The following is a 26,703-nucleotide window of genomic DNA, read 5'->3' on the forward strand; positions in this document are numbered from 1 at the left end:
CAATTTACTTATAACCACCTGGATGTAAATTCTACGGCCACTCTTTTTAGGTTTTTCCACAGTACACCGGTACCATGGTTGGGTTGCACCAGCTATTTGTAAATCCATTAGGCCTCTAAGTTTGTGTGTAAAGTCTGATCTAAGTTTGTTGTATACTAGCTAGTTTCAACTACTAATTACCTAAATCAGGTTGCACCATAAAAAAAAGTTTTTGAAATGTCTCAGCTTTTAAGCATTTAATCATTTAAATTAGAAATATGTATTTCAGAGCTAGCAGTATTCATGTGGTTTGGAAAGATTATGCTGATCTAACTTGCATCTTTAGCCATAGCCTGCATGTTGCATGTAGCATACTGTTATGTAATTTGAGGGGTGTTTTGTTATTTTCAAGAAATTTAATTTAATTGTAATTTGTTCATCATTATTTTTGTTTAAGTATCAGATGAGAAATGTCTAATAAACTATATTTCACATGAACTTTTTTACTCCTCAACATAAAATGGTCATAGATTAGCACGGTAGTTTTGCCTGTTTGGTTCAGTTACACCTGGTAAAAACTAACCTGTTTAAATTCATTGGAAATTCAAATGGAAATCTCCATTTAATAACACAAGTTAGGAGGCTATGTTTGTGGTTACAAAGAGCTGATGCAATTGGTACAACACTGTGATGACAATCAAAGGCAAATGATATCGAGCTAACTATATCACGTTTGACAAAATATTAAAAACTGGTCTGCATAGTTACAGACAGTGATTACCCTATTCCCTATGTATTTCCTCTCAACAGGAGACTTGCAAATCTTTTGTTATTTGGGACTTGCTGCTTGCATCCCCCTGGAATGCCTTTGCCCCACTTTTATTTCATTATTTCTCAGCCTTTTCTAGAGGGAGTGAATGCAGTTATAATACTGCTTCAGAAAACTTTCAGCAACACAAAACTTTTCAAGAAATATGAAGATTATTCCTGGATTAAAGAAAGTAGTATTCAGATATTTTGTTTTGGCAGTTTTTCTATCACTCCTCATTAACTGTAGCTGAAGGTACTACTTGGAAGGACTTAAGAGAAGTATATTGGATGAAAACACAGCAGTATGATTTTGTGTGTGTGGTCAAGCCACTGTATGTATGTAACAAATCTAGATTTGCCAAAAGCAATAGAGAGGGCAGGCAAGCAGTGGACATGAGGGAAAAAAATATACACGATAAATATTCTTCCCGCTCACAATTCAAAAATACAACAGTACTATTGTGAACTTGGGTATATACATTTCCCTTGGAAATAGAGAGAATTGTAATAAGTGCATAAGTGCATTTGTCTACACATTTTGATCTAAGGAGTTACACAAACCTTCATAGTTTTTCTACTGCATTGACATAATGAAAATGTTGGCACAAGACTTGCATGTTTTCAGCTTCAAGTAAATGTCAATATTTGAAAGTTGGCAACAGGAACATGAGATATATAGGAAAGTCGTTGTGAAATGTGCATGTTAATGAGCTGACAGATGTCATTCTTTCACCAATCCAGACCAAGAAAAATGTTTTGACTACAACCAGATTGGGTAGAAAGCTGCATTTTCCAACACTGACCAGTCCAGAGCTTATAAGGGCTGCCTGAATAACCTTGAATGGGTGATCAGTGCCACATGCACATAGTTGAGGTATTTCAAGCATTGGCACTTTTCAAAGTTTTGAACTTACAACAATTTTGTGATATTTAGCTCGTAATTAACATTTACCCCCCAAAAGACTAGAGAAACAAAAGGTATAATCATAATGTAACATTAAATTATTGAAAAGTACTGAAGGGTAACTAACTTTGACCATTTTTTAACACCTTGAAATAAATATAATTTCTCTCATTTACTCTTTTTAGCTCAAAGGCCTGGTTGCTGGTAGGTTTTCAAAGCTGCACTTTTTAAATGGCACTTTGCAAATGTTGAAAAACTACAGACGTACCCATCCAGGACATTGGATGATAGAGCTTGTGTAGGCTGGGTGTCATGATCACCAGCAAACCAAGGAGAAACCCAACTGACCCATGTCAGACATACATTTCTGCTAGCACTTTTTCTGGCAATGGGAGAAGAGGCTCGGCACATCCTACAGACCAATGGTGTTGGCGATGGGCACTGAGGATGGCTATCGAGATCAGACAACAGATGGAGAAAGGAAGAGTAGAGAGAGTAGCAGTCTAGAAAAAAGGCTAGTTTTAAAGTTGTTTGAACGTGGTAGCAGGGAGACGTGTTGGCCCCGGACCTTGTCTTCTCAAAGTCTAGTCTGAGCCTCTGGGATATAGATCTCGATGCTGTCTGCTCGCTCCGAGGCTGAGTTTTGCCGGAAGGAGGCTGCCCGCTTGGCTGCCATGAGCCGCCGACGAGCCTCCTGCCGGTGTCGGTCTGGGAGGTCCAGGGATTTCTCCCTCGTAATTATACTCTTCTGTCGAACTGTCTTCTTTGGTACGGGAGCTGGTGGCTTTAGGAAGAAGAGAGAACAATGAAGGCTAGTTGGTTGATTTTGTTTTTTATCACAATGATTATACAAAATACTGCCCTCACCTTCTTCTCTGGGCTGTCTATGGGCCTCCAGTTGTTGTTCTTGATCTGCTGCAGCTGGTCAAACTTCACTGTGACATCGTCAATGGAGAGCTGCAGAAGGTCCCAGAACCCAGCCAGGTCCTGAGAGGTGGGCCGCGGCATGGCACTGGGGTCCTATGAGGGACACAGGTGAGAGTTGTTACAGCAAAGATAGCAATAATGTCTGTGGTGAGAGTTTATTGGTTTGTTGCCTGTAGTCCAGAACTTACAGCACTGTACATATGCTTATAAAAGAGTCACACTTGTGAAGTGTAACTGCACTTCAGCTTAGATCCACTAGATGTCCTTATCAGACTCAAAACAGTAGCACAGTAGTTAGTGAGGAATTGTGGTTGAAATAAGGGGTACAACTTGTGATAGATACCAACCCTGTCATTCCATGAATGAGCTCAGAAATAATAAATCGTCTTTGTCATTTCAGCCCTTTTCATCACTTAATTCCTGACATGAATGAAACAATGAAACAGATTGAGATGTGCCCCATTGTCTGTGCAACTGGCCTGCAATAGTTGCAGGTTTTAATGAGTCAGGAGATGTGCCAATAGATGTAAAACTCTGAGGTCATTTCAAATGTGTCGGTCCAAGTCTTTCTGTTAGGTTTGAGCTGTTAAATCAATTTTAGCTGCTGCACAAGTTCATTGATTAAAATAAAAAAAAGGTTCTGCTAGCAGATGTAGGAGTGTATATATGTGAACAGAGAAGCTTGAAATGAAAAGACACAAGCTGTTTCTTTACTATAAAACACTAACACATAGGAATGAGTAAATAAAAATATGATCTATGAATGTTGCCAGAAAAACTACGCCCACATACATTACCAAGTTGCTTTATATGCTCTTAAGGGAACAAATTCTGTGGGTCACATAGTCCTAATGTTAAGAAAACAGTAATATGGTGTGAACATTTGTAAGCCAAAATATTTCAGCTGTGGAAAACATGGTCTGTGATTAACATTTTGTTCCAAAGCAAACATTACACTGATTAATATCTCAATATTAAATATTAAAACTGTACAATCTTTGTTTTATTGTGTGTGTGTGTGTGTGTGTGTGTGTGTGTGTGTGTGTGTGTGTGTGTGTGTGTGTGTGTGTGTGTGCGTGTGTATGCCTGTAACAGGACTAAATAATGTTAGTTTGTGGAAATTACCTTGAAGTGAAATGTGTGCATATTATTCATATTTATCCATTACTGATTTTAAATTAATTTGAACATTTAACTATATATTAAAAATCCAATGTGCCTTCTACCTGGACTAATCCATGGTTTAACACTGGTGTGAAATACAGCTTTGATTCAACAAGGGTACAGTGTTGTACAATGTCGTTGTACAGTGAGCTCCTTACACACCACACTTTACAATTTATTCTGGAGCCTTTTCAACAACATGGTGCTCATAATATTATGGTCATGGAATTGCTTTCTGTGTGGACTATGGACAAAAAGGCAGTGTTGAATACATGAATGAGTTTTCACTATGATTACATACAGGGAAATTGTAAAGTCGTGTGTTCCAAACGAATGCTATGAAAACCTTTCAGACCTTTTTGTGAACCTAAGTCGAGAATTTGTCAAGTTTACACCAACTGATATGCAACTCGAATTCAGCTAAGAGCCATATTGAGCTTAATTATTGTTTACAAATGGCATGATTGCTTTGGTTGAGTAAAGTGGTTGTACGTATCTATTCTTTGCCAAATGTAAGTCAACCTCCTGTTTCAAATTTTTTATTTCCTTCAGTCTTTCTCAAGCCAGCACAATCCCAAATTTCAGAAATCACTGACCTTCAACAATGCATGTCTGTGTTGAGACGTGTTGACTCAATAACCCCCAGAGACATTCCCACACTCACTCACTTTAAACCTTATGACATTTAGATTAGATGTATGGTGAAGGGTGCTGCTGTCTGATGGGCCAACAGTGCCTAGTATTCTCTATGCTACAGTCATGGATGAGTCATTGCATTTTTTTTCTATTGCTTGGTTACCAGCGATTCTTTCTGCATTTTCTCCTGCCACACTACTATGTTTTAACAAGAAGAAGTGGTAGTCCTCTGTGGAAGAGGACCTGCTGCACGTTTAGATACAAAAGGCTAATGAAAACATAATGATTCTTATTTGGAGGTGATATATCCACTAATGAAAATATATTTTTGCATATTCAATTTCTATTATATTCTGTAAATCCTATAAAAGCAAAATGTCCTCACAAAAAGCTCATAATGTAAATGAAAACCTAGACAACTCTTTCTTTAAGTTACAAATCATCAAATGACTTTCGCCAAATTGTGCATCAGTGTATTAAACTGTGTCAGTGATACAGAGATTAAAGTTTATGGTAACCTTATTTTACATTACACCTATTTTTTTTTGTTGTAAACTCTCATGGCATGATTCCTCAAAATTTGCATAATATTCCAACGGAGAGTCTAGGTCTTGCTTTGATATGTGTACAGTATTACAAGATTAGCATAATTCTCCTCTGTACAAAGAATTTATCTAAATTACTCCACATTTCAAACATCATGGTATCCATCATGTAAAGTAAGCTGGGAACAGAACACACTTCTGTTATCTGTAATTACAGAGGGAGTGCCTCAGCGCTTCGTCAGCTCTATTCTGACCCCTGAACTTGTGATGTTCTGCAAACTGTCTCAGAAGTCTTGTGGCCTTCACGTATCCAGAGCTGACAGATTTAAGGGGAGCCATTGAATTTTAAGCCTTGGCTGTGTCAGTGTATGCTTTTAATCCTGGAGCTCCTCCCAGACAAGTACTCCACACAGACTGTTTGTCTCTCTTTTATTATAGTATTTTAAGTATGGAAGTGGATCAACGAGGTAGAGAGAAGCAGGCTGATTAGACAATTAGAAATCTCTTCAAGCTTCTAATTTGTGTAATTATTGTTCAAACAATGAAGCCAAAGTTAATACTCTGTCTGCTTTTTTCCATATAGAGAAATGCAGATTTTAATAAGTTGTTAAGTACACATGCATAATATGGCGTCCTTCAGTGGGACAGCGTTATAGTTGACTGGTTCACTGTACTCCCCATGCAACACCCACACCTCCCGAATGAGCAGTTTCTGCTCCAAACTGCAAAAACAGCAACACTATCTCTCAGAACTCTGCACCAACTTCATTTGAAATATTGGGTACTTACCTCAGATCAATAAAATGAGTTGTGAACAGTGCAAGAAAAATACGAGGCAGAAATCCCTGACCCTGTGTGTGTTCCTGCACTGGATGAGCAATAGAGCGGCGGGCGATATTTAGGGTCTTTTTAAATCTGTGTTTGACTCAGCCCTCAGCTGCATCACTGAAAACTCATTCATCTGTTTTCAACCCTCAAATGTGTGTTGAGGGTTGGAAAACAAAAGTTGTGAGGACAGATAAAAGAGTGTTTTTAATGATAAAACTTATACTGTTGACCTCACTTAAGATTCAGATGTGATGTTTTCTGATTTAAGTTTGTCTGTGTTGGCCTGAATATAACAAGATCTCGACCAAGACAGAGAACTGATTTATATCTTGGTATATGGAAAAATGCATAATGCAAATGCATGCAGAATACATTGGCTCAAAAGCACCTGGTTCATTTCTTCCACTTTTATTCCTTTTTAAACTGCTTTCCACCCCTTTGTTTTCGTTGTATGCTTTACCATTTACATTTGTGTAATCATACACAAATATGTAGAGCTGCATAAAGAGGGCCCGTGTGTGTATGATATATGTTTACTTTGTTGTTACTGACAGGTATGAAAAATAATCTGATGATCACATTTACTGCGAATATAAGAAGGAAGCAGATTTTCACATAACACATATGACATACAGTCAGTTTGACCATAGCACAACTTAGTGTTGAAGAGAATGAAGAGCAATTCAAATGTGGAAGACACACACGCACACACAGACACGCAAAGAGAGAGAGAGAGAGAGAGAGAGAGAGAGAGACTCTATTTGATAGATTTCTTACCAGGTTTTGCTGACACAGCCAGTAAAATTGCTGGAATTTCTGAGACATGAGCAGCTGAGCGCTTCCCACTGCACTCCGGATTTTACCTAGGACTAAAACACACACACACACACACACACACACACACACACACACACAGCATATTAAGTACAACGCATACAGTACAGTACTTAAAAAAAAATACATCCCTTTCAATCCTTCCAATCCATCTCTTACTGCACAAAAGCAACCTCAGATCAGTCATGAAGCTTTAAGAATATGACACTCACTTTCCTCTGACAGGTCATTCTCTTCAGCTTCTGCCTCCATCTCTTTACACCAGCCCTCAATCCTCTTGGTCTCTGTGTGGAGCAGTTGCATAAACCAGCTCCCATCCCTCCTCAGGGAGGGAGAGGCCCTGCCTGACTCGCCCGATGAGGCCGTGCTCTCCCGTTGGGAGGGGGGTTCCAGCTGCCAGGTGGTCTCGCTGCTAGTCTCCCGAGGGCTCGGGGGTTCAGCAGGGGTACGGTAATCCTCACGGTAGCTAAAGAGCCCCTGGGTACGTACGGTTCGTACAGCCCCGTACTGGGTTGGTGTGCTGGGCTCTGAGTGACGCTGGAAGCCCCCACCGAACTGAAGACCCTTGTCCTCCATGATAGGGAAGCCCTCTAACTCCATGTCAGCCTGCACCGCTGCAGTCACGCTGTTTGAGCGTTTGAACCTGCCCTGTCTGAAGTAGAGAGACACAGATGAATGCACATAGGCCACAATGGCAAATAAGGGCATAACAAATGGGACTATTGTTCATAATAGTGAGAGCAAACATCGGATATTGAGGTTTTATAATGAGCTTTAAATCCTCAAACCATTATCTCACCCTTTCTTGTTGTCCTCCACCTGGATCCCAACAGAGTGATACTCCCGCAAGCCTTTGCTTTCAGATTCAGAGTCTGTGGCTGCCTCCACCTAATGCGAAGAAATGATACAAACCAAAAGTGCTTCTCATTATGTGAGCAACCATTCCCCGGTGCTTCTGGGTTTATTGGTTTGGGACTGGACAGAGCACCTTAACTGTACACGGCCTGTCAGAAAGTAAACATTGTATGATTTATGGAAGTAGCAAAGGCAACAAGACTGAAAAGGTTTTTAGGTTTCTGTGGAAATTGATCTAAAAGATGAAGGAAGATGCACTGTATGTTATATTGCACATTATATAATGTCTAAACAAGTTCATTTTAGTTATATATGTTGACTGTTTTTTGTAATATTTATAATATCTAATTGGCTCTTCAAGCTGTTGAGCTACGGTAGTGTGCTGAAAATGATTAAGTATCACCTGAGCACCACATAATGATGTTGTAATTCTCAAAATTCAGGTTGTATGATTTATCACATCAAATATAGAATACATCAAGCAAAAAGGGAAGGTATGTAATATTTTGTTGTGCTATAACATTTAATTATGTTTAATTATGAAACGATTTTCCCCCCAGTAAACAGGTCTCTGTTACTTTAAAGCTGCATTAGTCAATAGTTTTATACAAACAACGTGTCAAATGACTGTGTTGGCTGGGAATAGAAGACATGTAATAACAAACCCACAGAGAATCATCGCTTATCACTGTGTAGCTGCCCTCAGCTTGGAGCTTTTTAGTGTCTTTCAGCTCATAGTTTTGGTTTTACAGCCACTATCTTTACTGTTTTGGTTCAATCACACCACACTGATCAACATCCTTTCCGAACAGAGCTCTCATACACCCACTGTATGGTACCTGTTGCACAATTAAACATGAGACAGACGAAGTTAGCAGCTATAGAGTCAGATATTTTTCTCAGAAGCTGGTTCAGACAAAGATAAAATGAAATTAATATACCTTCATGTCTGCTGGATGTGTAAATAGGCAACTGTTTGCTAACAAGTTTACTTTATATAACTTTATACACTGATAATACATTATTGTTGTGTTTGCATATTGCTGTGCTACCCCTAAATAGCCAGAATAATAATAATAAAAAAAGAAAAAGGCAAGTTCTTCTGTTCAATTGCTATTTCATAAGTAATGCAAATAACTGGAAAAATCCCAAAGGAAAATGCTCAATAGGTAAAGTTACTATCGACTGGGCTTTATCATGTATTTACAGCTGTGTGACCATAGTTACAAAGTGACAGATTGGGCAGCATTAATGAATATTATGGGATGTGAAAGGAGAATGACTGATGATGATCCTGTCTGGCCCTGCATGGCTGTGATCCTGATCCAGCTGCCCAGGCTCAGAGACTCTTTATCTCTGAGCCTGCACCACTCCCTGGAGCCCCATGTTTCACTGGGTTTATGGAAACCCTGTCAGTGCTCACCACTTTTGTTCCGCTTTTCCATCTGTCACTTATTCTTTGTTTCTTCAATTGCTCATCTTCTTTTTTTCATCTTTTTTTTTTTGTTTAATTTCTTTTCTTTTACTTTCACTTGTTGTCACAGTTTTTCCTGCTGGCTTACTGTCACCATCTTTTTCTTTCCTTTGCTGTCTTAAGCCTTTCTTTGTCATTTCAGTATTTCTTTTTTTCCACTGGAACTGTACCAGAAATTTTGATGGTACAGAGAGAGACGTATGATCGCTGTCCAATACTGGTTTATCACCAAATACCTGCAAAATGAACGGCATTCTAATCAACCTCAAATGCACTTGTGTGTTTTATGGTAGTTATCCATTGCAAGCATACTAACAACACACACAAACTGTAAACATTATACCTGCTACACATCGGCATGTTAGCGCCGTCACTGTGAGAATGTTAACCTGCTGATGTTAGCACCGCTGAGCCTAAGTACGGCTTCAAAGAGCTGCTAGTGTGGCTAAAAGATAAATCTGTGTATATTCCTCTAATACCAGAAATATAATCCATGCCTTTTCCACCACCAAAATGACTGCAAGAGCCATCCAGATATGTCCATATGACGCTTCCAGAGCATCTGACATTCATAAATCTTCAGCTCAGTGTAATATCATGGCTGTGAAAGTGAGTCATAGGCCATGGTTCAAAATAAGACATGCCTCAGTCGTGGGGAAATGTCAACAATCGCTTTGGTGTAGAGTGGTCACTATTAAAGCTGGGGACTGACATTTTTGGAGAGCCATTTTGTATCCTGTCAGGCCGTTTGGGAGAAGCTGTTAGCGGAGAGGAAATGAGTGTGGAGCAGCTTGCCGAGGTGACCTCCATTACTTGTGTTAGAAGCAGAGCAAAGTCCACCGAATGAAAAGAGAATGAGTTTCATGTCTGTGATGGATGAGGACAGAAGAAAGACAAAACATCCAGGAGGCTGTGAGATTTATGGCCAACAGGATTAACTAAGCTGAAGATGTTTTGCTATAGAGATATGCCGGTGCAAACACACACACATATAAACAAACACACACACACACACACACACACACACACACGCTGCATCTGTAATCACAGTCGCGACGTCAGCACAGGTGTGGAAACTGTGAGCATCAGCAAAAAGGTGAACCACTTTGCCTTTCATCCAAAACACACACAAACACCACCTGGTGACTTTTCACAGCCACTGACTTTGTTTAAGGTTAAAAGCTTTGACTTCCTCTTTATGCAACCTCATTATGGCTCCAATTAAAACTATTTTTGTAAATAAATCAATCAGTACTTTAGAACACAAACATGTCTCAGCTTTGGGGTTGAAAAAGGTTATCTCAGGCGGCAATAAAGTGGTCCTTAAGGGCTACAGGAAGTCAGGACCATGTCCACAAAGGTTAAAGATTAAAGATTAAAAATATGTTGACCTCCTCCATGATAGGGGTGACAAAAAGGAAAACGCAAATCAATACAGAGGCAGGGTAATTCAGGTTAATTATACTTCCAGTAGTGGGTGAAGCAGACTGACTCGCCACATGATATGATGGCCATGCAGCTGTCTCAAATATTGATAAATCAATATTTGTGAAGCCCCAAGACATTATTGTCATTACCTCACGACAGTCGACTGAAATGGTAGCTATTAAACAGCTGACAGGCAACAATACGTCCTTGTAGTTATATACAGGAGCATATAAACACACCAGGTGACTTGTATGTACACTGTATGAGAGCTGCATGAGCCAGGAGTTTAGTCATACTGAACCCACTCCAGACACTGTGAAGAGAGTCTCCAACATTTTTTAATTATTTGGATTTTTTGAGGCTATTTACTGACTTGACTAGAATTTTAATCATATATTTCGTTTTATCTAAATGGAGACGATCTTCTTAAGTAAATCTCTCTGGAAATCAACAGCTGCTTACAAGCTCAACTAACTCAAATCTAAATTACTCTGGATTAGCAGCAGAATTAATAGTTACTTTAAGAAAACTGCCTGGGAAATTTGTCCCAGTTAATGAAAGCATTACAGTTTTATTTCCCAACATGAAGTGCCAAAAATCCTCCATACTGCAGTGAAGAATTACTAAATTATAAATGTATTTATTTATTGTTTTATCTAAAAGTTGTCCAAATTAAATATATTTAGAATTTCTGGGTACAAAAAAATCCACCACGTAAGTTTTTTTTACTTTATCCTCATCTGTCAGGTTGATAAATCAAACAGACATTATAGTGGTGATGTGTTGATGTTAAAGGGCTATAGTGCATCTAAAGAAAAGCCCTCTTTACATTTTTATCCCTGTTGGAAGTTTATGAAAATGCAGACTTTTATTGCACATGCATCGACAATGAAAAGTGCTCATGGATTTTGCACACATCACTGAAGCAAATTTAATGCCAATATCTGTCACTCTCACTCAGATAGGTACCAACGCACACATACATGTACTTGTTCCCTGGCAAATCCTTTCTTAACTCACATCACTCACATCCTCTCAACAGTTACCTGATCTGTATTCCCCTGTAATAAATGTGTTGATTTAGGAAATTAGTGGCCCCAATGAAATATCAGCCACCGCAAAGTTTGGTGAAGCATCACGATGAGGGTTTCACCTTGCACTGCTATTTAAAATTAGCACTTGTGTATGCAGGTAGATGCTCTGATCATCCGTAGATGACTGACTCTGACCCGTGACTCATAGGTAACAGAAACTCTAAGTACTGCAAGTCATATAATCAAATGCATATATGAGTCAGGGACTGAGCAAATGAATGATTGCAGAGTGAGTTCAATCACTTAAATGTAAACGCAGGTTTGACTGTAACCAGGTGATATTACATTACATTTACATGAGGCAGGAAACTAATACAACCTGGTTACTGCGAAACCTGCATGTACACTCAAGTGATATTTGTAGCAGCATCTACTGTACATTTGAGACAAGGCTGGCATTTTACATATATTTGTGATTACTGCTGATGGCTCAGATACAGACTATACCGGCAGTAGTCTACAGTTCAGCTGAGACAATAATTTAAATTGAACAATCTTTTTATGTTGATTCTTTTAATTATTTAGGCGAGGGGTAAGTTTAAGTGGAGATAATCGGATCAAAACAAAATCATACACAAAAATATTTTTACAGCTTGGGGTGGAGGGCCATAGTGTAAAAGTAAATTAATCAAAGTTTGAATCTAGTGACCAATAGAGGGGCTTTTAATATCACTATAATAAGACATAAAATACATAAGACATTTTTGTTTTGCACACAGCGTCTGTCACAGTCTATGGTTGAGTTTTCTTCCAGATTTGACTCTTTTCATGCAGTGACAACAAATAATATTATAATATTTTTTACATGTACACATAACGTTAAAAACCCTGTAAGAATTATAGTTATGTGTGTACCTAACCAGGACTACAAGAGGCTATTTTTAATTTCCTACATTTACACATTACAATGAAATCTAATGTCTGAGAAAAAGTTGCTGCTGGATAGTCTAGAAGTTTGGATGTGATGCAACGTGGCAAGCGTATCAGGATCAATTGACTTTGAAGGGATCATTTATTCGCTGGCTGACTCCCCGATAGCAACATCTGACAGTCAATGGCTTTGGTGTAATTTAGGTGTAAGAAACTTGAATATCACCCAATGACATTCAAACACCCGCAGAAGTAGATTAATGAAGTGATGTATTTTTTTTTCTCCTTCAAATATTTGAAACGTTTTTAAGTTCATCTTTGCCCTGTCCACAGACAAGAGTCTACATGTGTGAATTTATAGATTTATGTGTGGGAAAGGCAAATAGAAACTGAGTTATTTGCATAAAAGACTAAATATATGGGAGAAAGATTAATAGAAGAAAGGAAATGTGGAAGAGAGGAAATAAGGGCGATAAAGAGGTGTTGAGAAGTGAGAATTGAGAGTTGAGAACTGAATTATATGAACCAGGAAGAATTATTAGTCCCTATGCACAGAGCAAGAGAAAATACAGATAATGACTTTTTTAAATTCTCAGATACACCTGGTGACTTTAATATTGTGCTTCGATAAAACTTATCGTTCTCTGGAATGCCGCCGTTGACTGCGAATAAAAAGGAAAGAGTGCACGACCTTCGGTTCAGCCAGATTTATCTAGACATTGCTCTGAATCCAATAGAAGCCCAGCTTTCATGCTAAGCCTAAGCCAAAAGCTTCGGGAGGCAGGTGTGTGCTTCTGCACGGTGTGTGCAAGGCGTGTCATATATGGACTAGTGGCAAAAAAAAAGTGCTGCCGCCTACTGACCTGTCTTTGTATTACTGTAGTGTAATCTGTAGTCAGAGTATGCAAAGAGCAATGTGGAAATATGGCAGATAGCCTAAGTGACAATATAGTTAGTAGCCTTTCGAAAAATGTGCCTCACTCTTTGTTCTGTGGCAGACCTGCAACCTTTAGACCGCAACTGGAGATCAACAACAACCAAGATCAACCAGAACCTCAGCTAACGTCAGAGAATGAGGCCCACAAATCCAAAATACGATCACACAGAGTTGGAGAGAGAGACAAAGAGAAAAAGAAAGAACGAGGGAGAGAAAGAGAGAGAAGAGAAGAGGAAGAGAGAGCATGAAGATGGTGAGAGTGGAGAGAAAGAGAAACAGAAAACAGTAAGTGGAGAGGGAATGAATGAATCATGGAGTGAACTACCATTCACTAAAACGTGCTCCAGCATGAGTTGAATCTTAAGTGATGGATTGCGGTAAGATGACTCACTCTATTGCTATTTTTAGCTGCTTTAAAGAGAGCACTGTTTCTGTGCGGGTTGTACAAATTTTAATACTCTTTTGATCCTCTGTGAGACAAGACTGACCTGTATCCCTATAGAGGATCGAGGTGTCTTCAAGTACTCCTCAGCCTTGGACACCAGGATGGCCTTGTCACAGGTGAGCACCGAGCTGTGGCTGTCTGTGGACGGGTGTCTTTTTCCAGACATGACTCCGGCTGCCTCCATGGCTATGGTCACAGCCTTGGTGCTGTCCAAGCTGTCGGTGGAGTTATAAAGGGCCCTGCCTGGGTTCAGCCCCAGGCTGAGGCCATCAGGGGCCCACATACCACCATGAGGGTGCCTCCCCTCGTGGTAGGCGTCCTGGGTGGACTCTGTGCTGCTCTGGGCCGTGATGGAGATGAGGGGTTTGGAGGTGGTGCGTGGTGGAACCGGTGGAGGAGTCTTCTTGTAGTTGGGTGTATAGGTGATGGCTGGAAAAGGTGAAAAAACATAATTAGTTCAAGATAATTCTATATGTGCTTTATAAATGCAGCTGCATAAGCAAATGTATTTATTTTTAAATCTTAAAATTCACATTAAAGCTCAACAAAATGTCATTTTGTGATGCTTAAATGCTTTGGCTTATAAAAATGAGATAAAATGAAAGTACAAAGTCTGTAAATCCATTTTCCCACTAGTGTCTGACACCATTCTTTAGAATATAAAATAACACTGAAAACATCCTCCAATCACACATTCCAGTTTTACAAATTTCAAAGTCAATTTAAAAAAAGCTGCACACTCTTGGTTTTATGATACTTCACTCAAATAGCAGTAAACACACATTTAATACTCATTTAGAACTATAATTAGTATCTTTGAAAACATAACAGTGTGTGTGGGATCAACTCAACGATGTATGAAGGAACGTGTCAGCCGGTGCAGCAGTGTTGTTCATTTGTATAATGTAATACCATTTAACAACTGAGCTCTACAGCACAGAGGTACTGTATATCAGGCTATATCTGTATATCTGTCTATTCTGTCCATCCTGATTACTGATTATTTTCCCCGTAGTAGTGTTTGATTGTTCCGTTGACTCCACCCTTACAAGTCGATGTGTCCAATATTTATTTCACTGCAACATGGTGCATTGTAGGTTATTGACATTCCTCTCAGCACAACATCTCTAGATCAAAATATCAGCATCAGCATCATGCAGACACCACATATTCCTGCCCATTTGTTATAATGACAACAAGGTGATTGAGGCAAGTATCTTTCAAGGTATTGGCAATTAGTATTATTGCGAAATTAACTTACTTTCATTACTTAATGACCTCCTTAGTGAATGTGGTGAGCTAGTATATCACGCTGATTATGATGGGACATTAGGTAGCAACACTATTTGCTTTACTTTTTGTATTTTATGTTTGTACTTTTCTGTTGTTGCTGATCATCTTATCGAGCTGAGCTTCTTCAGCTCTTCCTGTCCAAGAGGTGTTTTTGCCTCTCTAGCAGTGCAGCAGCTTTTTTCCTCCTCTTTTGTGCTCCGGTCTTTTAGTGCTCAAGTGAGGCAGAGAATGTTTGGAAATGTTGGCACCATTTAAAGGTTATGAATATATATATATATATATATACACAACAATGAATAAGTCGAAAGAGTAACATCAGAGACTCATCAAGCATGGATGATGGTAAAAAACCACAGACAGGTAATCAGCAGTACTCGTATGTGGAGGATCCTGGCGAGGAGGTACGGCTCAAGGAAGCCTGACAACTCGTATCTTCTTATTCTGTCCATTTCACGACAGAGAGAAGAGGGATTACTTACTTTCAAGTGTAAATGAGAATATGGACTTAATCCACAGAGAGATGGACTGTGGAAGGGGTTATGAACGTCTTCTAGATTTTGACATGTCTTTATTTTCAAGCAGGGCTTTCGGAGAAAAGCTCACTCAGCGTAGCGACGAGTTGAAACATCTGAAGCACAAGCCGTGTTTAGTGTGTTTTGATCAAAGCCGAGGGTGTGCCAGGTTTCCCTCTGAGCCAAGAACAGATGAAAGAAAGAAGGCAAAGAGGAAGAACACTGAGTCACGCTGCAGGTTAAGTTATGGGGTTATCGTTTTCCTTGACAAAGAGGGAAACTATGCTGAACTCTGTGTTTCTGTTTCAGTCTTACAAATGCTTACATCACACAAAACAATTAAGAAAGTCATTATGAGAACAAAATCTGATCTTTTTTTTTAAGTTTTAATGAGCTGCACCGCCCCATGTACGCCTCCAAAAGTTGTGATGTAGAATTAATAGCATTTCTTCCAATTTGCATTGTACCCTGAGCAACAAAATTAAAGATCAAATACACTGTTGTCTGCAACAAAGGAAAGATGTTCCTTATGTTCGCTACCATTTTTAGTAAGAATGAAATCCAGGGTTTGGCCTCAGATCTGCTTAAACACCTTTTGGCCTCGTTCTCACCCATATTTTGACTGTGTTTATAAATAGCCAGAGACGTCTGGTCTATGAAGAGCGTTCTGCTCCGAGGGCTTAATGACTCATGCTGCTGTCCATTCACAAAATTAACTTCTCATGGATGAAGAGATGCATTAGTGAGGAACAAGGAAAATGGGGAGGGGAGGGATGAAAGAGGTAAGAGAGGGAAGAGGACGAGGTGAGTGCATCTGCAAAGACAGTAAAAAAAAGGTTGAGAGAGCGTGTGTGTGTGTGTGTGTGTGTGAAGAAGAGCAAGGATAAATCAGGGAACGAGGGAAGATCAAGGGAAGAAAGAGATGACCCATTCAAGGGGCATGATTCAGCAGAAGGACAAAAATAGAGCCATTATTACCCAGCCAGTCGTGCAAAGGGGAGCCATAATTCTTGCCCCCATCTTGGCAGTATTACTCAGCATTTAGATTTCATCTGAAGTGATCGCAGCCAATCATCATTCATTTACTGTCCTCTTGACGCGCTCGCTCATCTGGTTGCATCAATGTTCTGTGCTATGTACACTACAGCAACATCAACAAAGTGCTTCACTGTGATCGCACAGGAATATGAAAAGGAAGTGCAAGACTCGAGGTGTTTGAGCCACAGCTGAAGCTAATAATTACAACTTATTAATTCATATTTACCTGAACATAAGGACGGGTTAACAACCAGGCAAGGTGGGGTTATATTGTATATATATGGGGAATTATATTCCTAACTTCTCTGAGTTATAGGACAAGTGTTAGGATTTTATTTTATATATATTTATATTTTATATCACCTCTTCAAGGGGAGCACACATGACTTGGGAAAAACATGAAAATCGGATTTATCAATAATTCATTTATTCTTGACAGAACAATAGCCAAACAAGTATAGCTATCAAGGTTCAAGTCAGTTTATTCGGACAGTAAAACAACACGTAAAATAAATCAGATTTTGAAAGAAAAGATATGTTCGTCCAGTTTGAAATATGACAAAATTCATATTCGAATTCAATTCAGTCAGCCACTTGAATGTGAATGTAGAATATGTACAGGTTTGATATTTGGCATCCAGTGTCTGACCTGGTCACAACAAGCTCAAGACAGCAGGCTGTGACGGTAACTTCCCTCGGGGGACATTGAGAGTAGATTGAGATATTTTTCAGCTCCCAAAGTTGGCTTGATAGGAAAAGCTTGAGAACCAGTTGTTAATATTGTGCTCCAGTGGTGCATACTCTTACAGCAAGATGAGCAAAATGTTCCCTTGCACGCAGGTGAGGGTCGAAAAAACAGTATGTACAGTGAGTGCGGTTTAAAGGAGGTCAACGATAGAGGTATCTTTCCAGGCAGCTAAATGTATTCAGTGTGAATACTCCATTTAATCTCTCTCTCTCTCATGCACACACACAAGTACAAACAACTACCACTGTGCCAGTGAGGCTGATTAACGTGAGACACAAAGGCAGTGATTCAACCGCTCCATCTCTGTTAGGGCCTCTATCTATCAGGACTGACTTGTATGCTAACATAGGGGTGGGGTAGGGGAGGGGGGGTTTGAGTTGAGTGACACGTCGTTAAGAGTCTTTCTTCCCGATTGGATTTATCACTGTAAAGGAAATGCAGCAGTTTGTTTTGCAGCAGGCTTTTAAGGATATGTAAATGATCTGGAAGAAGGGAGGGAGAGGAGGATGGATCGTCAACTCCATTATTGGCGCTTTCATGAGTGTCGCAGACAGAAATAATAAAAGGAATGACTATAAAAATAGATAACAAAAAACCACGGTGAGCGAGTCATTACTCAAACTTACTCAACCAAACAGTTGTTTAACCTAAAAAGTTTAACGATATCCTGAACATTGGGATGAATCACTGAGAATAAAAGCACTGTTTGTAACACACAAAACACCCCTGTGGCAGAAAATATAATCATTTTACAGCCAGTTCCTCTTGATGTGAGGACCAAGGACGTTCTTTCACTTGTGTATAATGCATCAGATGTTGTCCTGCTGTTCATGAAAGTCACACTGACAAGTCCGTCTCTTAGTAATGGCTGCTGCTGTCAGTAATCCAGACACTCCCCTGCTGTTGCTCCTGGTGGCACACTAAACAGCATCTGCATGTCACCAGTTAGATGTATGTCACTGTGTTCTTAACCTCACCCTTCATGAAAACAAATCGGCCTCTAGACTCGATGGATCACTAAAATACACAACAGGGGCTAATAATAGAAATCATCCAAAGGGCGGTGTGTGTCTATGTGTCCGTGCGCTAATGTGTTTTCGCAGACTTTGGGATGTTGGATGTTTTGGCAAGTGAAGCCATCATAAATATGTCAAGCGGCAGCAGAGAAAGCACTTTTAACAATCGATCTCCGTCATGACTGCAGTCTCACTTAAACAAAAGAGGAGGGTGGATTAGAGTAGGGGTGCAGTGAAGGTGCAGTGGATCAAGTGCTTCATGAAAAAATAACAGATAACTGTGCTAAAAGAACGTAAGGGGAGGACACTGACGACTCGTTAATCCGCATTAATACAGAGAGGTCTTTTTAGTGTGAATCACTCATTTTTTATTCAATAAAAAAATGGTAACGTGTAGTTCATTTTTCTTATGCTGACCTCTGATGAAGTCCACGTTTGCTTTCTTTGGCTGGGAATGTTTGAGTAATTGCAGATACTCAGCATTATTTAAACATGTGCTTAACATCGACTTGCCACAGGACATCTCATGTTTCATTAAAATAATATACCTCACATTGAAATGAAGCAATGGAGGATTCCCCAGGTTGCAGTTTTACCTGGGGTTTGCTGAGAAGTCCGATCAATGCTGCAGGTGGAGGGGAGGCAGAACTGGATCCCTGAAAACAAGGGAGTGGGGTGGATATTCAGAAAAGTGGGCATATCTGCCCAAACATAAAGTACAGACTATTTACAATACACAAGGCATATGCAGAGTTGATCCAGGGAGTAACTACAGTCTATGAGGACAATTTTGCACAGTAGGTTTATTTTATGCCATCTTAAGACAGATGCAGTGGCCCATGTTTGAGGTCAACATGCATTATCTGACCTGGCTGCATGACCCTGCTCCCAACATGGTTCCACTGACCTGAAACTGCTGCACTCTCGCAAGAGATTACAATGACCAATTTTGATTAAATGAAAGCTGAGTCCTGTCAAAATCGAATTCAATTCCTACAGTATGGTTACAAATGTCCAATGGACACTGAAATTAGAGAAATTGTTTAAGTTAAATATGTTGGACAATGTCTCTGTGCCTTAAATCAAGAAGAAAAAAGAAATGCTCTGTTAACATTGTGACACAAGTGACATAATTTTTCCCCGTATACAGTAATGTATTTGACAAGTACTTGGTCATGTGAAAGATTATGATCCTGAATGTGATATTTGGAGGTAATGGCACTCCCCATAAACTCTAAGACTTTTAACAATAAATGAAAATAGACATATACATTAAGCAATGAAACACTTATGTAAACTGCAGTAGGACAGTTCACTCCTCTTGCATATAATGTAATAGCAAATCCAATGCTTTAATAAACACAAGGTATAGCACTAGCATGTCTAGTTTTTTCTACAAATTCTACCTTTAATTTAGCAGAAATTTCACAACTCCCCGTCAGCATCATTTACACTATTTCAAAGTTCACAGTAGAAAAAGGGCCGGTTGTTATATGGCAATATCTTTCATTGCAATGACTGAATCCTGAAGCAGTTTATATGCTGATTATATCGTATGAATAAACATAATGTCACCGCAGACTAGGTTAAATTATGTGCTACTACAGTTTTCTTAATTAAAAGTTTAACATGGATGAGTCCAGGGAGGAAAAGGATGGTGTGTTTTTTGGCATTGAAATGAACAAAACGAATACAACAATACACCCTAATTAACTTCTCAAGCCTTTAAAAAAAACCTCTCAGATCCAGTCAATTTAGCAAACTTTCATGAAGTGTTCTGCACATATTCAATTCATTTCTGGCAGCTCACTGATGTTCAGCTCAGAGATTCTTTTTGTTCCAGCGCACTTTATTAGAGCACAGACTTCAGTGGGCGATTCCATATAGAGCCCATTAATTGGACAGATAGCACAGATATATCTATTTGCCTGGCTTTTTAGCTGTTCATTGCTGGTAAAAGAATTCTGTGGCATGTAGGCTCCACTCATTGCACTGAATATCAAAATGAAACTATGAATAGAACCGAATACTTTATAATGAGGCACTGGATATGAAATGCACAAAATATTGAGGCCATCTGTCATGCACCATTACAACATAATTTTCATCCTTCAGTGTCACACATTTAAAAAAAAATAGCCACACGATGTACACCTCTTTTCAGGAAAGAACGTAATTCAGCATCATTATACTCCCAGTTGTTGTATTACATTCTCAGTATTTGATTCCTGAGCATTACAGTAAAAAATACAAGATCATCTCTCAACAAGGCCTGCTATTACTACAGTGAGATTTTCAAATTTAATCATAATTTATTGTGTGTTTTTTTTTAAATATGAATGATAAATAAATAAATAAATATCTTTTTTTTTATCTTTATACCTAAGATATGTGTATATGTTTGATAGCAAAGTGTGTGTGCATGTGGGGAACATGAGATTGTGTGTACATAGGGGCTACATACCATAACTGTACTGGTTTGTGATTATATTTGAGCGTGAGTGTGAATTATGTTATTTTTTTTTCAGCAAATTAACAGTATAGTGTTCCAGCTCCATCTACGATTGTGCAAACACCATTTCACAGCATCATTTCCGTTTGCTTTATAACTGCAGAGTCCATCCAACAGCTCACATAGTAAACAGTTATAAATATAGATATAGTTATATGATAACTAGCGAAATTTACATCACTCTGCTCTAGAGTGACAATAAACAGCTCAAAATGGGTCAAGGGAAGGAAAGTTTCCATCAAGGATTGTCGGGGCCTTATATACATTAGGCCATCTTGTCCAAAAGTCTATAACAGAGCTCCAAGAGAGTCTCTTAAAATAGATGTATCATCATGTCTTTGATGTAATCCACTGACTGAACAAGAACATTCATTACTGGTGTATCCATTGATTAAATAAAGTACATTGAATTAAGCAGCATTGTCCTGGAAGATATTTCACATACGTGGTGACACCAGCTTCAGAGAAGTTCATACTGTAAATTAGTCATTTTGAAGCGTGATTGTACAGTAAATTTGTCACCATTGTGGGTTCATCACACTCTTGCAGTATGGTGCAATCCTTAAAGTTTTTTCTTTTTTTGCTGCTACTAATGCAGTCTTTTTTTCACCTGCAGGTACTGCAGGTTTGTGTATGAGGAAGTCATTGCTTTGAATGCCAATGATCACATGACATTTAGGTCTGCACGTTGCTCTAAAGTGCACTGGCAGCTACCATGAACTATAAATATACTTTGAGCTACATTTTGTCTGCTGAGAATGAGGTATGAGCTCACAGGGTGAGAGACACATATGTGATTTCTGCACTGTTGTAGTCGTATCTCCCGCTCCAGAGTTCCACGCTTGCACTCCTGTGCATTGAGTCTCGTCTCTGGCCCCTCTTCTGCCACCTGCACCACAGAAAGGCCTGCTCGCTTGAGGGCCTCTCAGGACTACCTCGGGGAACTCCTTCCACAAGATCCAAATACTCCTGGGATACAGCCATACACTCTACTGTTTCAACAATCATATCATCTGGTTCCACGTGTGGCAGGTCCACATCCTCCATGGGAAAGTCTGCAAGATCTGATGGTGATGGTGGTGGTGATGGTGATGGAGCTGTATCGGGTGGAAGAGGATCTGGGGCTGGACTTGTAGGTCCAAAGTCCATTTCCAGAGACGTATCAGGAGATACTGAACTAGGTGGGGATATTGTGACAGTGACCTGTGGAAATGTGACCTCGTGTAATTCTGAGGATACATCCTGAGGTATGGGAGATAAGTGATAATCCAAAGCTGGATCTGAACAGATAGATTCTGTTGACTGTGAAGGATCCAAGGGGCACAGTGTGGCAGGGTCAATAGCAGGTAACGGTGAACTTGGGCAATCTGATTGGTAGATGGGTGGATCTAAATCCTCTGTATTCGATGGAGAGTCAACACTCAGGTCAAATGGATCTGGTTCAGGGTCCATGAACACTGAGTCAAGATCATCTTGATCTAGAGAAGTCAGCATGACTAAGTCAAAGTGGACCAGATCAGCATGATATATAGGAGTGGTATCTAGTGGTTCAGGAAGCGGTGGCCACTCTGAGTCTTGGGACTCTGCTTCAGGACTGAATTGAGTTTCTGCTGAACAGGAAGCAAAGGTTGAGACTGATGTCATTTGCTCTGGGGGAAGGTCAGAAGGATAATCGGGTAGAGTGATCAGGGGATCTGGATTTGTGTCACTGTCAGTTGGACTTGCAGGAGAGCCTGTGTCAGGGTACTCTGACACCACAATAGATGGACAAATGAGATCAGTCTCTAGATTACATGGTGTAACATCAGGTGTGGGTGCATCACAGACTGGGAATGAGTCTTGGCTAATGGGGTCAGATGAAACCAATGGTAAGTCTGATGGTTTTGGCTCTAATTCTGTTGGATCTGCAGGATCTAGGTCTTCTAGCCCTGAATATGGTAAAGACACAGTAGTAGGGTCTTGGGACACTGGATCTGGCTCATCCACAGTAACAGGATCCAGACATTCTGAGTCAGACATGATCTCATAATCATGTTCCTCTGGTGGAGACACAGTAACTACAGGAACTGGATATGGTAGCTGTTTCTTATCTCTTTCAATTAGTTCTGAATTTGGGGATTTCACATCATCAGGGTGAGGTTGTTCAGTTTGTGAATGTGACCCGGTTGATGGGTCTATATTTATTAGTTGTGGAGTGATTAGGATTTCTTGTTCCACTGTCACTGGATCCTGAGGGCTTTCAATGGCTGCATCTGAGGAAACTGGCACCGTATCATTAGTGTTGAGTGGCTCATTGGTGACCAAGTCAGATGAACTCATAATTGCATGGTCTGGTTGCTCCGGTTCTGGTTTAGCTCTAGAAGGAACTGCAGTCAAGTCAAATGGCTCTGGTTCGACTGCTCTAACAGGGCCTGGAAGTATTGGATCCAAGGAAAGTGGTATGGCACTCTCCACATACATTGATTGTGGACAGGCAAGAATGCTTGGGTCCATAGAAAGTTGTTTTGGCAGATTTCGGCGGGCACCTTTCATTTCCTCCTTCTCTTCAGGACAATTAACAGCTGCATCGGCAGTGCTTTGTCGAACCAGGTGTTTGCTTCTGGCTTGGGTCCCCACAGACACTTTTGATACTTGGGGTTTCTTCTCCCTAGCTCCCCCAGTGCCTCTATCAGCCACAGACGTTCCAAGTCCTCCTGCCCCTACCCCTGCTCCTGACCTTGATCCTGTCCCTGTCCCAACTCCTCCGCTTAAGCCTACATCAGCTCCAGCAGCCATGTTGGCACCTTGGGGAGACCATGTGTTGTAATGTTGCGTGAAAGTGTTGAAATTACTGTTGAAAGCACGGAGCTCTTTACAGAGGTCTCTCCTTAGATCAGCTAGCTCTCGACGCATGGCTGAGACCTCTTCCTTCCACTGCATGCTGATTGCTGCAGCCAAGGTAGCTGACTCTTTGATACTGGCCTGGATGGCTTTTGGTGATGGCCGTTCTGGGGCACTAGATCTGGGGGATCTGAAGAGGCTTGGAGAAACAGGTGGTCCAGACAGAGGTTTGGCTGTAGCCCCCATGTTATCTTGGTATAGTCTGTCTCTTCTGATGGGGCAGCCTAGATCATCATGAGTCAAAGGGGCCGTGTCTGCCAAATCCTCATGTACACTGGCCTGGTCGGGTAAACAAGAGTCTTCCTGCACATAATTTCTGTCTGGAAGACAAATGTAAATATGTATCTGTAATATGGCCACAGGTGTGAGCAGCTGGAGAGAATGTGCTTTTTATTGCCACAAAGCAGTAACATCAAATCATGCACTGAATGCCATGAGTCAAAATAAGATAATAGCAGAAATCTACAAGAACTAAGCGCCATCCTTAGGAGTATTGCCCCAATTCACTCATCTGTATACCGTAGATGGTTACTGAGGAGTTTTTATTCATGAATTTTAATAATCTGTAATATCATTATACATTGCAGTTGAAAACCAGTGTAACACTGGGAAAGTACTCCCATTTTGACTCATTTCCTTTAATGGTTTACACTGCCTTCTCAACCTTAATTTGTAGCATGCATTCTTCACATCTTTTCAATGCACAAAGCCAAACTCCTATCTCCTGGAACACATCACAGAGAATGGACTAATAAAGAGAATTTCTAATAAATGAGGTGTAAGAACAATCCTTGCATGCTCTTCTGCTTTCAGTCGAGATAAAGAAATGTGTACTTTGTGCAATGAAAAGAGGCAAAGATGAGCAAAGCTTCCAAACCATTTCCCATCAATCAGGAAGTATAGTATGAACCCTATTGAAAATGTGAGGTCCAGTTTGACAGATTGATTCAGAGCACCAGTTATCCCATGTCCAAAATAGTGGCAAAATCCATCACATACCAAACACTGTATCCTATGAATGCAAAGATATTTGAGTTTACTGAGAAAGCAGTGTAAGCAAACATTTATAGGTATGAAGAATTGATCATAAGCACATCTCCAGATGGCCACACCTCTAACCCTCGCTATTATAGTCCGATGTAGTTCATGAATCTACTGTGGGAAGAGGTGGAATCCGCTCAGACTTTTCTTCCAGACACATTTTCTTCTTTTCTTCCCATATTCTTCATCTGTACAAGGACATATCATTTCCTCTGTGAATCCAGCAATCATGGGAATTGTTCAAACCACCAGCAGCTTTCAATTTATAATCACGGCTCAGTATCAGAAATAAATGCAGGTGTCAGCTGAGTAGGGTTTAGATTTATCGCAACAAGTTTGCATATGTAATATATGTAACTAACCAGTGTGACAGTTCATTTACCGGTATAGTCATTCTCAGTTTACATTATTGATTATCCAGGTCGAGACACAGTGGTGTGCAGTTCTGTAATGTGATCTCATTGTGTGTCAACATGTGCTCTGCAATGAGACAAAATAACTTGTGTGAAGTGAATTTGTGAGTGAAGAAATTTCATAGTATATTTTGTGATTTTTAGGTGTAAACTGGGTTTGCAAGTGAACAATGCAAACGCCAATTTCATAATTTCTTTGCCCAGTCCGCAATAATGCTGTGAGTGTCACCATGTGGCATCATAAAGAAAAGTCAGATTTCCAAAATATAGTGGAAAAAGCAGTCATGTCCTTATTCTGACCTGATTTTTACTTCAGACAATTTCCATTTGTGGTTTTCAATAGGGTTCATAGCTTTACTCTCTGATGCATCCAATGGATGAGCAGATGAAGCACTGTATCCAAAATACAGTAGGATGAACTAGCACAGCTCACAAGTGGTCGCTACAATAATCATACGTCCATCAAAAACAATGGAAACATACAAGAGTGATTCATGCAAAGATATGAAGCTGTTTTACAGTACAACCAGTTTGCACGAACTGTTCTATATTCATCCATTAACACGTTAATGCCAAATGTAAGCTTTTGGTGTCAACTTGTAAGTACAAACAAAAATATCAACATTCAGGATGTCACACATTGCATTGTGCAAATTCATTTTATGTCTATTTGCCCTTACCTGTGGTAGACCTGATGGTGGAGGTGACAGTAGAGGTCATGGGGGGGATGCAGTCATCGTCTTGAGAGTAGCCAGCCTGGATGGCTCGCAGGTAGCTGTGACTCCGGGTTCTGAAGCAGCCGGGCAGATCCAAGGCCTCCATGGCCTGGGATTCCACCTCACTGAACACCGACTCGCACACTGATTCAAACTGGCCATTTATTTCTGTTTCACTCACCTGTGAGAAACAAAAGCCATGAGCATGCTTTCTCCATTCTTAAACAAGTGAGGATATTTCTCAGGTTCATCTGGAGAAATAAATTAGTCTGCTGTAAAAACCTGACATAGTGTTTTTCTGCCAACTTCCCTGAGAATAAGAACAAGGTTTGCTGTTAAAATCAAATAGGTGCACATGTCTTAATAGGCAAAAGACAGCAGAGGGATCAATTGAAAATGTGTTTTTACAAAAACAATTGTGAGTGTTGCCTTGAAGTTGTTCTGTCATATTTCCACGCTGGTAGGTAGCCTGCGGGCTGGTTCCTTTTACTGCAGCAGCTCTTGATTTGTGTGAATGCAACAATGTAAGGTAACATCTTTATGAAATCAAGGTCACAGACTGTTTGCTGTAAAGGATTTGTTGTTGATGTTGACACTAAATATTCTGCTTGCTGTCACAGATGTACATGATGTCTTTGATGCTGACTTGATTACTGAATGGAAATGATTTGATAGTTATCGCTCTACTCTTTTTGGGAATGTCAATAATCAAAGACAAACATCTTGTTCTATTGGGATTTGGAATTAGTAGTAAGGTTTAGTTAAGCTTTTAAGACTCTGAACAAATCAATATGCCTCTTTTAA

The 26,703-nt window shown here is 39.9% G+C and overlaps 1 protein-coding gene across 4 annotated transcripts in view; it reads right to left on the reverse strand.

The window, feature by feature from the left end:
* Window positions 1–591: 591 nt before the first annotated feature.
* dlgap2a (discs, large (Drosophila) homolog-associated protein 2a) overlaps window positions 592–26,703 on the reverse strand; it is a 155,551-nt gene continuing 129,439 nt past the window's right edge. For 3 of the 4 annotated variants that reach the window (XM_027275116.1, XM_027275118.1, XM_019262311.2), the window contains 2 exons: window positions 25,864–26,080; window positions 20,709–24,049 (listed from right to left, as the gene is read on the reverse strand). In XM_027275116.1, the coding sequence (XP_027130917.1) occupies window positions 21,621–24,049; window positions 25,864–26,080 (2,646 nt within the window). In that variant the 3' untranslated portion in view covers window positions 20,709–21,620. Of the gene's footprint in view, window positions 2,478–2,560; window positions 2,714–6,570; window positions 6,663–6,839; window positions 7,280–7,426; window positions 7,516–13,773; window positions 14,160–18,933; window positions 18,994–20,708; window positions 24,050–25,863; window positions 26,081–26,703 lie in introns of those variants that run through there. The other variant, XM_027275119.1, reaches the window with a different exon arrangement.

The sequence above is a fragment of the Larimichthys crocea genome, chromosome XXIV (genome assembly GCF_000972845.2).
Source record: "Larimichthys crocea isolate SSNF chromosome XXIV, L_crocea_2.0, whole genome shotgun sequence".
NCBI classification, from domain to species: Eukaryota; Metazoa; Chordata; class Actinopteri; family Sciaenidae; genus Larimichthys; species Larimichthys crocea.